Raw genomic sequence first — 14745 nt, forward strand, 5'->3', positions numbered from 1 at the left:
CTGGATTATGTGGTCCTCAGGTTCGACTTCATGTTTTGTTTTTTTTAAAGAAAATTCGATGAGTGAATTGACATCACAAGTTCATTGCCCGACAGACTAAAAGGTACTGGTAGCTTTTTAATAATGGGTAGTGGAAAGTTCTCAAGCTCTACTTAACTTAAGACTGTTGCAAACTTTTTTACCTTTATCAATATAAGTACTACCTGACTTCAATATAGCTTTAAAATTTTAATATCTCACTCAATTTAAGCTACAATTTTTAATTTCAGTTCTTTATAGGTTGTAAAAATCTTGTAATAATTCCTCTCATTACTGTAATCCTTTATTAAACATTCGTACTTATTGATATGTATCCTTAAGTAGCTTTTAATAAAAGCTAAAAATAAAGAAAAAAAAAACTTTAAAAAGTAACGCCTTGTAAATCCTCACAACAAACAAAATTTGAATAATAATGAAGCATAAAATGGCTGAACGGAATGGGTAGGTCGTTATTAAATTCTGCACAATGGCTGTAAATCAAAAGGCATAAAATCTGAATGAAATTAAAAGCGCGTAATAATTAAAACAAATAATGGAATGGAGAAAATAATAAAGGATTGTATGGCAGTGGAAGTATAAAGAATAAATGAATGAATGATTTTTTATGAACTTTTCTTGTGTTTGTTTTATGAAAATAGTTAGCTAAATTTGAATAACAATGAAAATGTAAATATTTGAATTGTATATAGAATAAATAAATGTTAAAAAAAAGAAAGTTCTTTATTAAAAACACTAAATTGTATGTTAGTATGTTTTTATAAGGGGATGTTCCATTTATTTAAGTTTTCTTTTAAAATTGACTGTCACATTTTTTTTCGTTATTCTACTTTAACAAAATATCTTTTAATTTTACGCTTAATTTATTTAAAATGTCATTTAAGTAAAATGATTCTCAATATATGTATGTATTTGTATTTAAGTCAAAGTCTAAACACTAACTTTTAATAATATGCACATTTCTCTTAAATTGTTAAAATTTTTACGAAAGATATATTTTTTAGAAAAATTGAAATGTTCTTGTGTTTTATTTGAATAAAAACTTAATAGGACTATGTCCGGTCATGTTTACGTAGTAAAGTTTGTGTGGGTGTTTTTGTATGTCTATGAGTGCGATTTGCTCTTTATTATAAACAAAATAATGCTTTTTATGCGATTAAAATAATTATAAAATAACAACAACTTTATAGTCCATATAGCCAAGTCTGCTACATTGCATACAGTCAAAGCAATAAGTAACTCTTCGTTACAGTTTACAGGGCATTTTGCGTTTTTGACTTATGTCTATGAATTATCGAATTATTGATCTTTAACACACCTTAAAATTATAAACCAACTACAGATAGAGATACACTTGCACATTATTTTCTTACGTAACCCACTTTGCGATTTTGGAGATTCTAAATATAATATTTTCCAGATATACAATTTTTTTCATACAGAAGATGTCACACAATTTCGTTAATTTAGATTTTAAAAGTTTCCCAGATATACGAACTTTTATATTGAATTTTTATGAGGGGTGCCAAGTCCTCCATTTTTTCTAAACGTTTACATAAATGTCAATGTTCTTTGTGTAAAACTTGAAGATTTCAGATCTAATTGTTTCTAAGATGTACGAATTTTTGTATTAAAGTCATGTCATTTCACCAATTTATTATCCAAAATATTTATATTTTTTAAAGTTCTTTGTGCAAAATTCACATGGGAATACCACGGTTGCTACTGAAAGACAGCTCATTTATTTACAGAATAATTATATTGACACTAAAGTGCCTCCGCCCAAATTTGCGGACTGTATATTATATAAAAAACTATTAGAAATTAAAGAAAAATGTGTACAAAATTAAATAGTGATATTGTGGCCGCAAGATAATCGCGAGTTTTAAAATGGAATGGGTTGCTTCCATTGTGAATACCCCCTTGAAAATATTGCTAGCATTGTGAATGCGGCTTTAACATAAAATTTTATTTGAACTTTTTAACTAATCAATTAGTTATGAATTAGTTGATTGTATTTTAATTAAAAATTTTGTTGATTGTTTTAATCAGTTTGATCATCATATTATGTATGTATGTTAACTTTTACTTTTCGCTCTTTATATTTTATAAAACGCATTAAGGTGTATTTTTTGTGAAATATTTTAAGGTTATTTATCATTGCAATTATCAAAAACTGAGAATGAATAATGCTAATATAAGAAGTAAAATATTTATTATGTGCAATATTTATGTTTAAGAAATATAATATAGGAGCAACACAGCTTAGTATATCAAGTAAGAGTCAACATTTTTAGGTTTGGCAAAAAAGAACGCCCTAATTTACGCCATATTCTGTATTGTAATCAGAACTTTTTTGTGGTTGTAATGCTGCTAGTTGTTGTCATTGTCATCGTTTTAACAGCAGTAGCATTATTTGTAGTTCTTATAGCTGTTTGTAAGTAGTGCTCATGTAACCATTTTACAATTTAATTATATGCTGAATGATTAAGAAATTAAAGTAGCTAATATTCTAAAAAACAATAATGAAAAAAATAAAAATGCTGACTGAGAGAGACTAAATCGGTCACATCATCTAGTCTTTCTGTTATAAGTTACAATGTTGCAAATACATTCTCATTAACACATTCACAACCAACGATATAAAATATGTAAAATAATAGATTTTTTTTTAATTTTTTATATTTTTTATGCCTTGATGATTGTACAGTATAATGGTTTTTCGGGTCATATATTTTGACAAGTAGGATTGTTATGTTCGAATTTGCTGTTTCTTTTATATTATGACAGCTAAACCTTGTCTTAGTATATAAAGACATATATTATTTACAAGTTTTGGAAAAATTTTAGACTTTTGGCATTGATTTGCTAACGTATATACGGACACCACTATGTGATTGAAGACAACCAAAATTAGGAAGTAGTCATGAATTTATTTTATGAGTCCCATTTTTTGAAAACCATTCGGGATTTTGATTTAATCTTTAAAATCAAAAAAAAAAAAAAAAAAAAAAATCATTACATTGTGAAATTGCACTGCTTTCATTAACATCATCTGTACGTATACGTGTTAAGGATTTATTGATATTATATATATTCAGTATACGCCTAATTTTGAAAAACATTTGAAATATTTTTTAACACTAAAAAAATCGATTTTTTTAAAGTATGTTGAAATAAAGATGACGTTTTTATATATGTATCAGTTCCATAATTTTTGAGAGCTAGCAATATCAGTACAAATATGTAAAACTCTTCCCACTACATTGATGTATGGTATAATTATAATAAAATATCTCTTTTAACTGGCAAATTTTTTTACGTTGCACAAAAGACTGAAGCAAAAATACGTATTCATACGTTTTGTTGCATACAAATTAATTAGTTTTAGTGTTTACATTAGAGAATGTGCTTATAAAAATCTATTTTTACAAGAGTGTGGGGAGACACCAACATTCATATGTATAAGGAAAAATATATTTGTATAACTGCGTCTGAGTGGAAAGGATGAAGAGGCTGTATGAATGAATTGGTAACAAGAGAATACAAATGAAATGTAAAAAAGTACTTATTATATTAAAATAAAACAGTGTATAAGACTAATTTATGATGAACAAGTATAAAAGAGACATAAGAAAAAAAGATGACTATATATAAAGGGTTAAAGGATTTAGCGGCATCCAACCATTTAGAAGAAACATTGGATGCATGGTTGGCTTACTTTGTTAGATGCCTGACTGGCATATTGTAGGTGGCTTTTGTGGCAATTATGTAAAAATATAAAAGGCACATTTGCGCAACACATACAGACATGATAACATTTAAAACACTGAAATAAATACATTAATTATAAAATTATAAGTTTGAAATAAATAGAAACAAGGCTATACTGTTACATTGTAAAGGTGGTTTCATTAAGAACTGTGTTTATTTTTTTATAAACCAATGTCTGAAACGGAAGCTGTAGTTTATCCAACACTGTAATATTGTTGATATAGACTAACATGTAAATGGAATCTAAAGAAAAAAGTCATATCACTCCGACTTTTTTCCTTAGATTCCATTTACTTCTTTTCCAAGGCTCCGTCAAACAAAATTGTCTTAGTGCAAATTTTGTTAATTAAAATTTTATAATATGCAAAAATTTTAAAAGCGCGTACTTTTATCCGATTGACTATTCTGAAATGATATAGACGTAAAGAATTAGAAAAAAATACATCGTTTTTAACGAAAAACCCTTTAGATCAACGTTTTATACAGTGAGGAATAAAAGTTGAATAAAGTAATACATAGAAAAAGATTTACATAGACATACGGATATAGCTAAATCGGCTGAGAAAACTATTTTAAGCCGATTGGTATTGTGCGTTGCAAATAGCAGCAAAAACTCAATATATGTACGTATGTAACTTTAATATAAAGTTACTACTTATTTTCTGATGTATAATTTAACTTTGCATGTTTTTAACAATGTTAAATTGAATTTGTGGAATAAATTTGAATTGACGACAAATTTAATCTAAGAGTGCTAGGAACTTCTTTGTATTTAGATTAAACAAATTTGTTTAAAAAATAATGTTTATTAGGTAATTTTCTATAAACCTATACCAGGTCCTTGTGGATATGTATAAAAACACCTTATGTAACACCTCTACAAATAATACATACAACTTACCGCAAAATATTTCGAGAAATAATAAGCAATATCCTACATAGATTAGATGAAACCCATATTTTCCAAAAATGTCAAACTTTGACTCATTGCAAAACAATGAATTCTTTACCGATCTTGTTAATGTTTTTAAATACTTGGGTCCACTCCATCTCGATAAGAAGACATTAGATTCAAAAATTTCGTGGCCCTATAATGAAAGTTGCAGATGTTTACACTGAAAATTCTGTTTATCCTTAGAGTACCTCTTTGGCGAATATTTTTATAATTGAACTAAATTTTAATATTTCTTTTATTAGTAATTCCGTTATTTCATTAGTTAGTTATTCTATTAGAAGTTACTCCGTAATAACAATTAATCAAATTTAACTGTACGTTATGGCATGAGAAGAGTAGAGTGAAAATATTTGATAAGATTAGTTTTACTGTTCATTGGAAAACTTTTTAATCATACTGTATGCTTTACTTGTTTACACTTATATACTTATACATATACATATTTATATACACGTTGTTTTGTCTCATTATACACCACATTATGGTTAAAATGCGAAGAGAGTTTTCATTTTAATTTTCATGTATTACAAATACTAGCACTGGTGCAACAATAACAAGTACTTAGAAAAAATGTATATCTGAATACATTATGCAGATTAGTGTCATTTTATTATGTTGGCTGCGTTTTAATTGCACTTATCTATCCTTTAGATATGACTGAGGGTTACACAGGAGCACCAGTTAATTAAATGTAGATTTATGTATTAAATTCACTAATTATGTTAATATTTTTTCGCTTCTGCAAAATGTTGCCATATTACAATATTCTTAGGTCTTTGAAATTTGCAACTGAAGTTTTTTTAATTAAAGGATTTCAAATATCGTAAATTAATACATAACTACTTTATATTTACAATTATAGTTAGAGAATATTAATAGTTATAGTCTATACACTAATAACATATATTTATTATGTCAAACCTTACTTTTCAGCCTATTTTTGTCTTTAAACAAGAGTGGTCATAAAAGTCCATTTATTTTATTTAAATGTAAAAATTATTTAAAATAATTGTTTTATTTTTAAGTTTTTCACATTAGAACGATTTAAAACAAAATGATTTTTAATTCAAAATTTCAGTTGTCAAAATTTAGCTTTATTTATAATGTACTCAGTTTTAGTTCTAATGTTCTTTTTGTTTAGAATTTTACTATAAAATGTACAAGTGATTACAGTTAAATGTTTTATATTAAAAACACAATCATCAATTTGCTAAAATAGCAACATTTTAAGCATTTTGTTCAATTCACATAAACTACTTTTTTTTTTGTTAGATAATTTCGATAACTATAAAATGGTTGTTTTCTATTCTTTTGTACAAAAATACTTGTGTCCGTATTTATTTCCAATTACCGCGTTTTCAATTAAAGGCTATAATTTAAAATTCTGACAAAAGCTTATGTTAAACTAAAAAATTTAAGTAATTGACTGTAATTGAAACTTTAAAGGAATTACTTCATTTAAAATAAAAAAAATGTATTTATTCCATTATGATCTAGTTGTGTCTGCCGGTTAAAGACACAGAATCATATTCTCTATATGGGGGTCAAATTTTCTTTATGGATATCAGGGTATTGACCGGTAATCGATAAATATATTTCGATAAGCCGTTCCAGTAAATGTACATTTTCAAATTTAAAAACTACAAATAATCCGAATAATTTTCACCGATTAACAGATTAATGAAAACTAATTATTTTTAAATAATAAAGAAGACGTTATATTTGTAAAGATCTAAACAATTATCAGCTAACAGAATTATTGGCTACAAAAAAATATTTTCAGTTGCGGTTGCAATAATATACCAAATTAAAAAAAGGGTCTTATTAAGGGTCTTATTTTTCAGTCCTGGTTGAATTTTCATGGAATTGCCCACATGTATAACAACTCAATAGACAATCAACAATTCAAATGTCAATCGCCCACCTTGCGATTTCAGTTAAAGATAATTATACATGTTTTAAAGCTGAATATTAAGTAAAGAAATAATACTTTTCAATCACAGTTTTAACATTTAAGTACAGGAACTTTATATATACATATGTATATACATACATATGTTAAAATGTGAATCGTTAAAACACAGGCACATACATCCACACAATGTACGTGCAGAAGTACATGAATGTGTGTCCATATAATTGATTAAACATTTAAAACGCTAAACATGCATCAATCCGAATAAAATACAAGAAAGAATTCGACACAACAGCAACAAATACACATAATGACACACAAATAAAAAAAGAAGACAACTACAACATAATAAATGATGACAAGTTTTTGTAGTGCAATCAAAATGGAACAGGCAGACATACGGACAGACAATGTAGTATAATCATTTTGTCATGTCCTGTATAATGCATTCATATGTATTTTAGTGGTAAAAAGGACACATTTTCTAATACATACACACACTTATATATGCACAAATTTACATATATACAATGTTTATTCATGTATAAATGTGTATCTCTACTATTACCAACTAATACACATTGATTATGCGTTAGTTAGCAATTCAAATGTTACAAATTGCATTTCAAATTGTTTTGGAGTTGGAAAGCAATATGTACAGTAGCATTAGCAAAAGTAGCTACAGCAACAACAACAACAATATAGTCAATATTGACAACAACTCTAATAGCGACAAAAACTAAAATTCTAAATACTAAGGAGAGAAAAAAACATCGAGCGTACAACACAACAATTGTCAAAAATGTTGATTTCCGTTGAATGAAAATTGCACATTGTTGTAATTGTATTGTTGCTGTTATATATGCATTTATGCAGTTAACATCCCAATAGTTTTATAATTGGTTATTGCATTAAAGTTAAAAAATACTTTTTAAAGATATTTAGAAAACTTGATTCATTCGGTTCAATAATTTTAAGACCATATGAAGTAAATTCGAGATATCGAGATATTCACACCGAATTGCAGGTAAACCAATTAACTAATGTATATGTGAATATGAGTATATTTTTTATTCACATTCATGCATAGAATAGCATATGTACATATTTGTATAATAGAGCATTGAATATTTGCGGCGTTGAACAAATATCCTGTTTGTCCAACATTATTGTCTATGAATTTTAGATATTAAAAAACAAAATGTAGTAAATTTAAACTACTTATCAGCAGATCTAACAATATAAATCTGTCCGATCTAGTTAAAGTGTTACTAATTCAGTAATACAAAATTTATGTTGAATTTTACAATTAGAGCGATGTATTTAAGCAAAAAATAAAATATAAATAAATGGTAAATATTTTCAAATATGAGCAGATTCTTATACAATTTTTGGGATATTAATTTTATGTAAAATATATTTATGATAAATTTCATCGCGCAGATAAAGTTGCAACTCAATTATGGACGATTTAGGCATTTATTAGAGTAGAATAATTTGTGCTCAAAACATAAATCTGGGTTGTGATGAATTTTAAAGAGATACTAGTATAATTTACAAGTGCCCAAGATAAAGGCTACAACTGTCTGAGTCGATCGATGAGAGTAGAATCAATATTTCTGTACGTTACAAACATCAGCACATAACAATAATACTCTTCTCACTATGGTGGTGTCGGGTATACTGATGGCTTCAATTTAGGAGAATGTTGTTGAGAGAATATGACAACTACACATTGAGTTTGCCTTTTGGCCAACTTCGTTAACACTTGATACAATACATGCGTTTCAAATGAATGTGTCATGTCGTACTTTACATAAAATTGTTAATTCAAATTTGCATAAGTGTAAATTTTTCATACTCATATATGTATTCTTCATTTGGACATCTTTATAGAAATTGTCCTAGAAACTTTTATTATACTGTGTGAACCTCTTTGTTGACTTACCGAAGCAAATTCTATATCTTACAAAAAGGTTGCAATTTTAGTAAAATCCCGACAAAGAAGAAGACAATCACTGGTTCAACCTCCGTATTGATTCTATGAAGAATGCTCTGTCGCTATCGGCATTCTCAATATCTAAAGACCTTGAGCTCTTAAGTCGCCTAACCACACTACTGAAATGGCTGTGTTGTTTTGGCAACAGCAGCTAGAAATAACAATAATTAACAACACTTAATTCGGTAGCCAAAAGGACCTATTGTGATAAGTTGGGCAAGTATTAGAGAAATCTCCAACATTATCAATCATGAAAGAAAATCTTTTCTTTTCTCACCTTATATGTCATTTATTTGTCTTTACTTTTGACGTTATGATAATTTTGTCTTTAAGACATATTTTGTCAAGACATTTTAAGGAGATTTCCAACTGAGTACTTTTAGATACAAATGTATCAGAAACTTAAACCACAAAATTTTAAGGCACACCCTAACATTAATTCTTGAAATATTTTGAGTGTCAGTATTTGTATATAGTTTAAATATACTTATAAAAAAGTCGCAATTTAATTAAAAATTTTAAAATGTTTACAAAATTTTCTTTATATCTAAATCAACAAGTACGCCGATTCACCACTTTTAATTCAAAGCTAAATAAATGTAGTTCCATTGACCCTAATTTACTTGATCAAGCTCTCAGAAAACTATATGCCGAATACGTCAGTATACCAATTGTTATAGGAAATCAAATGATTTTTACGGGAGATGAGCAAAATTTACGTATGCCCCATAATCATAGACGCGTAGTGGCTAAGTACTATTATGCTACCAAAAATCACATCAATTTGGCTATACAAAAAGCGATTAAAGTTCAAGAATCATGGAGTTGTGTCGATGTCAAAACAAGATCAAACATTTTTCATAAAACTGCTAATACTTTATCTGATATAGATAAAAAAGCCGATCTAATGTCAGCTATAATGTTGAGTCAAGCTAAAACCAAACAAGATGCCGAAAAAGATGTTAGCAATTTAATTTTGATGTTAAGAACTAATGCAGATGCTTTAATACAATTGTCAGAGTTAAAGTTGCCCACAATATCCGAAAAACTCAAGAGTAGATATTTGTTAAGGCCATTAGATGGTTTTGTAGCTGCCACTGGTCCTCTCTACATGTCCTGGATAGCAGCAAATTTGGCCTTAACTCCACTTCTAATGGGTAATTCAGTTTTATGGAGGCCACCAGCAAATTGTGTGCTTACATCTTTTATAATATTTAAGGCTATTATAGGAGCTGGTATACCACGAGGAGCTTTGCAGTTTCTGCCCTCTAATTATAAACTTTTCTTTAATACTGTTATTAAATCCAACAATTTGGCAGGTATAAATTATGCTGGACGAGTTACGACCTTGAGAACACTTTGGCATGATCTTTCAATACGTTTGCCACACTATAAATGTTTTCCTCGTCTTGTCGGTGAATGTGATAGTAAGGGGTTTCATTTTGTTCACGAATCAGCTGATATCGATTTGGTGGTAGATCGCACAGTACAAGCTACTTTTCGTTACTCTGGTCAAAGAACATATTCCTGTGCTCGTTTCTATGTGCCAAAAACATTGTGGCCTAAACTATGTTGCCAATTACAATCGGAAGTTCAAGCTCTTAAAATAGGTGATCCCACCGATGAGAATTCTTATGCATCTGCTATTGTACGTGAGGATATTTATGATGATGTTGTTTCTTATCTAGAATATGCTAAATGTAATGAAAACCTCGAAATTCTTATGGGTGGAAACTATACGAAGACTCATGGTTTTTTCATAGAACCAACTATATTGGTTTGTCAAGATCCCAACGATCGTTTAATGATCGATGACATTATGGGTCCTATATTAAGTGTATATGTTTATGAGAATAATAAATTAAATGAGGCCTTAGAAACGGTAATAAGTTCTCAAAAATTTGGTAGTTGTGGTGCCATATTTTCCTCCGATAATAAGATCAGTGAACAACTTTTAAATAAACTACGCATGACAGCCAGTAATTTGTATGTAAATGAACAATGTTCTGGTCAAGATAGAAGCCACCTGCCTTTGTCAGGCAATCGTTTGTCCGGTACGAATGATAAAAATGGTTCAGCTTATTATTTGCTACGATTTGCAGCGCCACAACTAATAGAGGAACCAGTGAAAGAATCTGTAGTTAAAAATGAAATAGAAAATCTAAATTGTTCGTGCTCATAACTCTTCCTGACTAAATTTAAATATGTTTTGTGTTACATAACAATTCATATGTAATTCGTTGGTATAATAAAAATAATACATATTATTAACTTTAAAATTTTTTTATGGATATCGGAAATTGTTACAATTATGAGGAATTTTTTATTTTATTAAATAAAAACTCAAAATTATAAATAAAAGGTATAAATGTTAGTATTTTTATTGCAAATTTATGTCATTGACGCCCATTTACAGAATGTCTAATTATTATTATAATTAAGAGATATTAATAGTATTCATGCAAAATTATTTTATCTGGAAGACTAAAATTGCATAAAAAACTTTATTTTAAAATTTTTTTATTTTCTTTTATGAAGAGTTAACCATTTTAACAATCACTATTATCAAAATTGTTTGTGATTTAAAATTCGATAAATTTACCACTAATAAAATTGACAATTAAAATTTTATGTATATGATTTTTTTAAATAAGTCTTTAATTTTATTTTTTTTAATTTTCATTTTAAATTGTATTTAATTATACCTTTATTACGGAATTCTTTGCTACAAAATCAAGTTTAAATTTGACCTAAAAGCAGTGGCAAGTGTATATATATGTATATATTCTTTTCATACATTCTTTTAAATTTTTAAAATAGTTTTATCTCTACTTTATTTTATGTCATATTGCTACATTACTACTCTGGGTGTTTGTGAACTAAAGAGTAGATTGGACTAAATAATCTAGCTTCAAAGAAAACACAAAAAAATATATTACATTATATCGGTATTTTAATGAATGGATACAGGCCCATGTGATATAAAATGTACTAATCACCGATATAAGAATTTTTTATTTTATAGAAATAACATATTTTATTACAAAAATTTTGTTATATGTATATTACTGTCCTAAATGCACCAGTGGAAGATAACATACTTACCATCGTTACCCATGATCATAATCTGGCAATAACATACCGTCATTGTAACAAATAATCCACTAAACTACAATAGACTGAGTGTAGCTTTTTTTCCACCACAATTTATCTTAATTTCTTTTCCGTACCATTTTCTTTTGTTCTACACATCAAATGTGTTTCCTTCCTCCCAGAATTCTTGACATCCTGGAATTCGTAAAAGAATTGAATTTATTTTTCAAAATTGCTAGTGTTGGCAACATAAGTACACATTGTAGTCCAGCTTTTGTTTTCCGTTTTATGCGCTTACTACAAGTTTGCATTTACTAATCGTTTTTCCTGTCTGTTTTCCACTAAATGTGTCAGGATATGTTTTTTTATGTGGGCGGTTTCGTGTTAAGTGACCCAATTTAAAAAATCGACATTGGATAGAAGGCCAGACAGTATTTCTAAGCTTTATCAGTCAAGAACTGTCGGAGTTAGGAAGAATCAATAGTAGAGGTGGTAGTGAACATTTCATCCAAATTGATGGGATGATCCAAATTTTGATCATAGACCCACAAAAGAATATCGAGGGACTACAATAGTCCCTATCTGTCATTTTCATGAAAATAAGATTTTGATGGCAAAATATCCAGAAAATTATCTTGCACCAGTGACGTAAATTTCAAAAAAAAACAAAAATTGTTTGGCAATTTTATAGCAATTTTTAAATTTCTCTATCTTAAAAAAAAAGAAAAATTCTCAATGCAAAACTCTCTATCTTATCTAAAAATTGCTTCAAACTCTATTATTTTGAATAATTTTCTGTTGCTAAATAAATGTTTTTACTAATTTGGACTAACTAACACAAATCCGCAAAAATATTTAAAATCAGCTTAAAAATTTTCGAGATATTGCACATTATGATACAAATATGATTAATTTTATTGCGTGTTTAACCATATAACATTGATTTTGTACCAAAACCTCATAAGTTGTTGCTTTTTCCACAATTTGGTTTATATTGCTTCATTAAATTGCATAAAATATAAAATTTATTGATATTAAATCAAATAAAAATGTATACATTTCTATGAAAAACTCTCTATCTAAAGGTTTGAAAAAAATTTTTTCTTAAAAAAAAAAAACAAGTAAGAGTGTTATATTCGGCCATGCTGAATCTTATATACCCACCATCAAATCATTCCTGTTTATGTAGAATTTTACTGATGTACTCACATTTTTGGGTCAGTAATAAGTCTTAAAGTCATTTTCAGAAGGGGACCTTGGTAAGGTCAATTATAAATCCATTTTCATTAAATTTATGAAAATGATTTTATTTCCTATAAAACTTTTTTATGTCGAATTTTATTGCTTTATATATATGTTATGAGCAGATATGAGCATAAATTTAAGTTCTCCTTAAACATGTTTGTGTTGAATTTCACCGCTATTGATACATCTCTTAGCGATAAAGTTAATTTCTGAAGGGGGCATTATAATAGGGATAGGAGAAAACGTGAACCGATATTCTTACTTTCAATAAGGATCGATCCTTATAAAATTTGATAGGGAGATTTTGGCTCGCACGAAACTTGTGTATGTAGAATTTTGTAGTAATGAGCGTTGAATTCGTTTTCTAAATGGCACCTTATTAGGGGGTTAGATAATAATGGACTCATCCTCATAAAATTTTAGAAAATGATTTTAGTTCCCATAAAACTTTTATATGTCGAATATTATTGTTATATATATGCTTCTTAAGGTAGATATGAGCATTAAAGTCGTTTTCTGCAAGGGACCTTATAGGTGGGATAGGGTCAATTATCGTTATAAAATTCTACAAAGAGATTTATGAGACCATAAAACATGTTTGTGCCGAATTTCACCGCTATTGATGCTTCTCTTAGCCAGTTATGAGCGACAAAGTCATTTTCTGAAGGGGACTTTATATGGGGGGTAGGGTCAATTATGAACCAATCCTTATAAAATTCTACGAAAAGATTTATGTCCTCATAAAACATGTTTGTGCCGAATTTCACTGCTATTGATGCTTCTCTTAGCCATTTATGGGCGATAAAATCATTTTCTGAAGGGGACTTTATATGGGGGGTAGGGTCAATTATGGACCGATCCTTATAAAATTCTACGAAGAGATTTATGTCACCATAAAACATGTTTGTGCCGAATTACACCGCTATTGATGCTTCTGTTAGTCAGTTGTGAGCGATAAAGTCATTTTCTGAAGGGTACGTTGTATGGGGGGTAGGGTCAATTATGGACCGATCCTTATGAAATTCTATGAAAAGATTTATGTCGCTATAAAACATGTTTGTGTCGAATTTCACTGCTATTGATGCTTCTCTTAGCCAGTTATTGGCGATAAAGTCATTTTCTGAAGGGGACTTTATATGGGGGGTAGGGTCAATTATGTACCGTTCCTTATAAAATTCTACAAAGAGATTTATGAGACCATAAAACATGTTTGTGCCGAATTTCACCGCTATTGATGCTTCTCTTAGCCAGTTATGAGCGACAAAGTCATTTTCTGAAGGGTACTTTGTATGGGGGGTAGGGTCAATTATTGACCGATCCTTATGAAATTCTACGAGAAGATTTATGTTCCTATAAAACATGTTTGTGCCGAATTTCACTGCTATTGATGCTTCTCTTAGCCAGTTATGGGCGATAAAGTCATTTTCTGAAGGGGACTTTATATGGGGGGTAGGGTCAATTATGGACCGATCCTTATAAAATTCTACGAAGAGATTTATATCACCATAACACATATTTGTGCCGAATTACACCGCTATTGATGCTTCTGTTAGTCAGATGTGAGCGATAAAGTCATTTTCTGAAGGGTACGTTGTATGGGGGGTAGGGTCACTTATGGACCGATCCTTATAAAATGCTATGAAAAGATTTATGTCGCTATAAAACATGTTTGTGTCGAATTTCACTGCTATTGATGCTTCTCTTAGCCAGTTATTGGCGATAAAGTCA

The 14745-nt window shown here is 28.8% G+C and overlaps 1 protein-coding gene across 1 annotated transcript; it reads left to right on the forward strand.

Annotated features, from left to right (window-relative positions):
* The first annotated feature begins 9175 nt into the window (after positions 1–9175).
* LOC111674581 (delta-1-pyrroline-5-carboxylate dehydrogenase, mitochondrial-like) lies at positions 9176–10964 on the forward strand. The gene has a single exon (XM_046949358.1). The coding sequence runs from the start codon at positions 9203–9205 to the stop codon at positions 10859–10861; it is 1659 nt and encodes a 552-aa protein (XP_046805314.1). The 5' UTR covers positions 9176–9202; the 3' UTR covers positions 10862–10964.
* The last annotated feature ends 3781 nt before the right edge of the window (positions 10965–14745 follow it).

This window comes from Lucilia cuprina, chromosome 4 (assembly GCF_022045245.1).
Source record: "Lucilia cuprina isolate Lc7/37 chromosome 4, ASM2204524v1, whole genome shotgun sequence".
Classification (NCBI taxonomy): domain Eukaryota; kingdom Metazoa; phylum Arthropoda; class Insecta; order Diptera; family Calliphoridae; genus Lucilia; species Lucilia cuprina.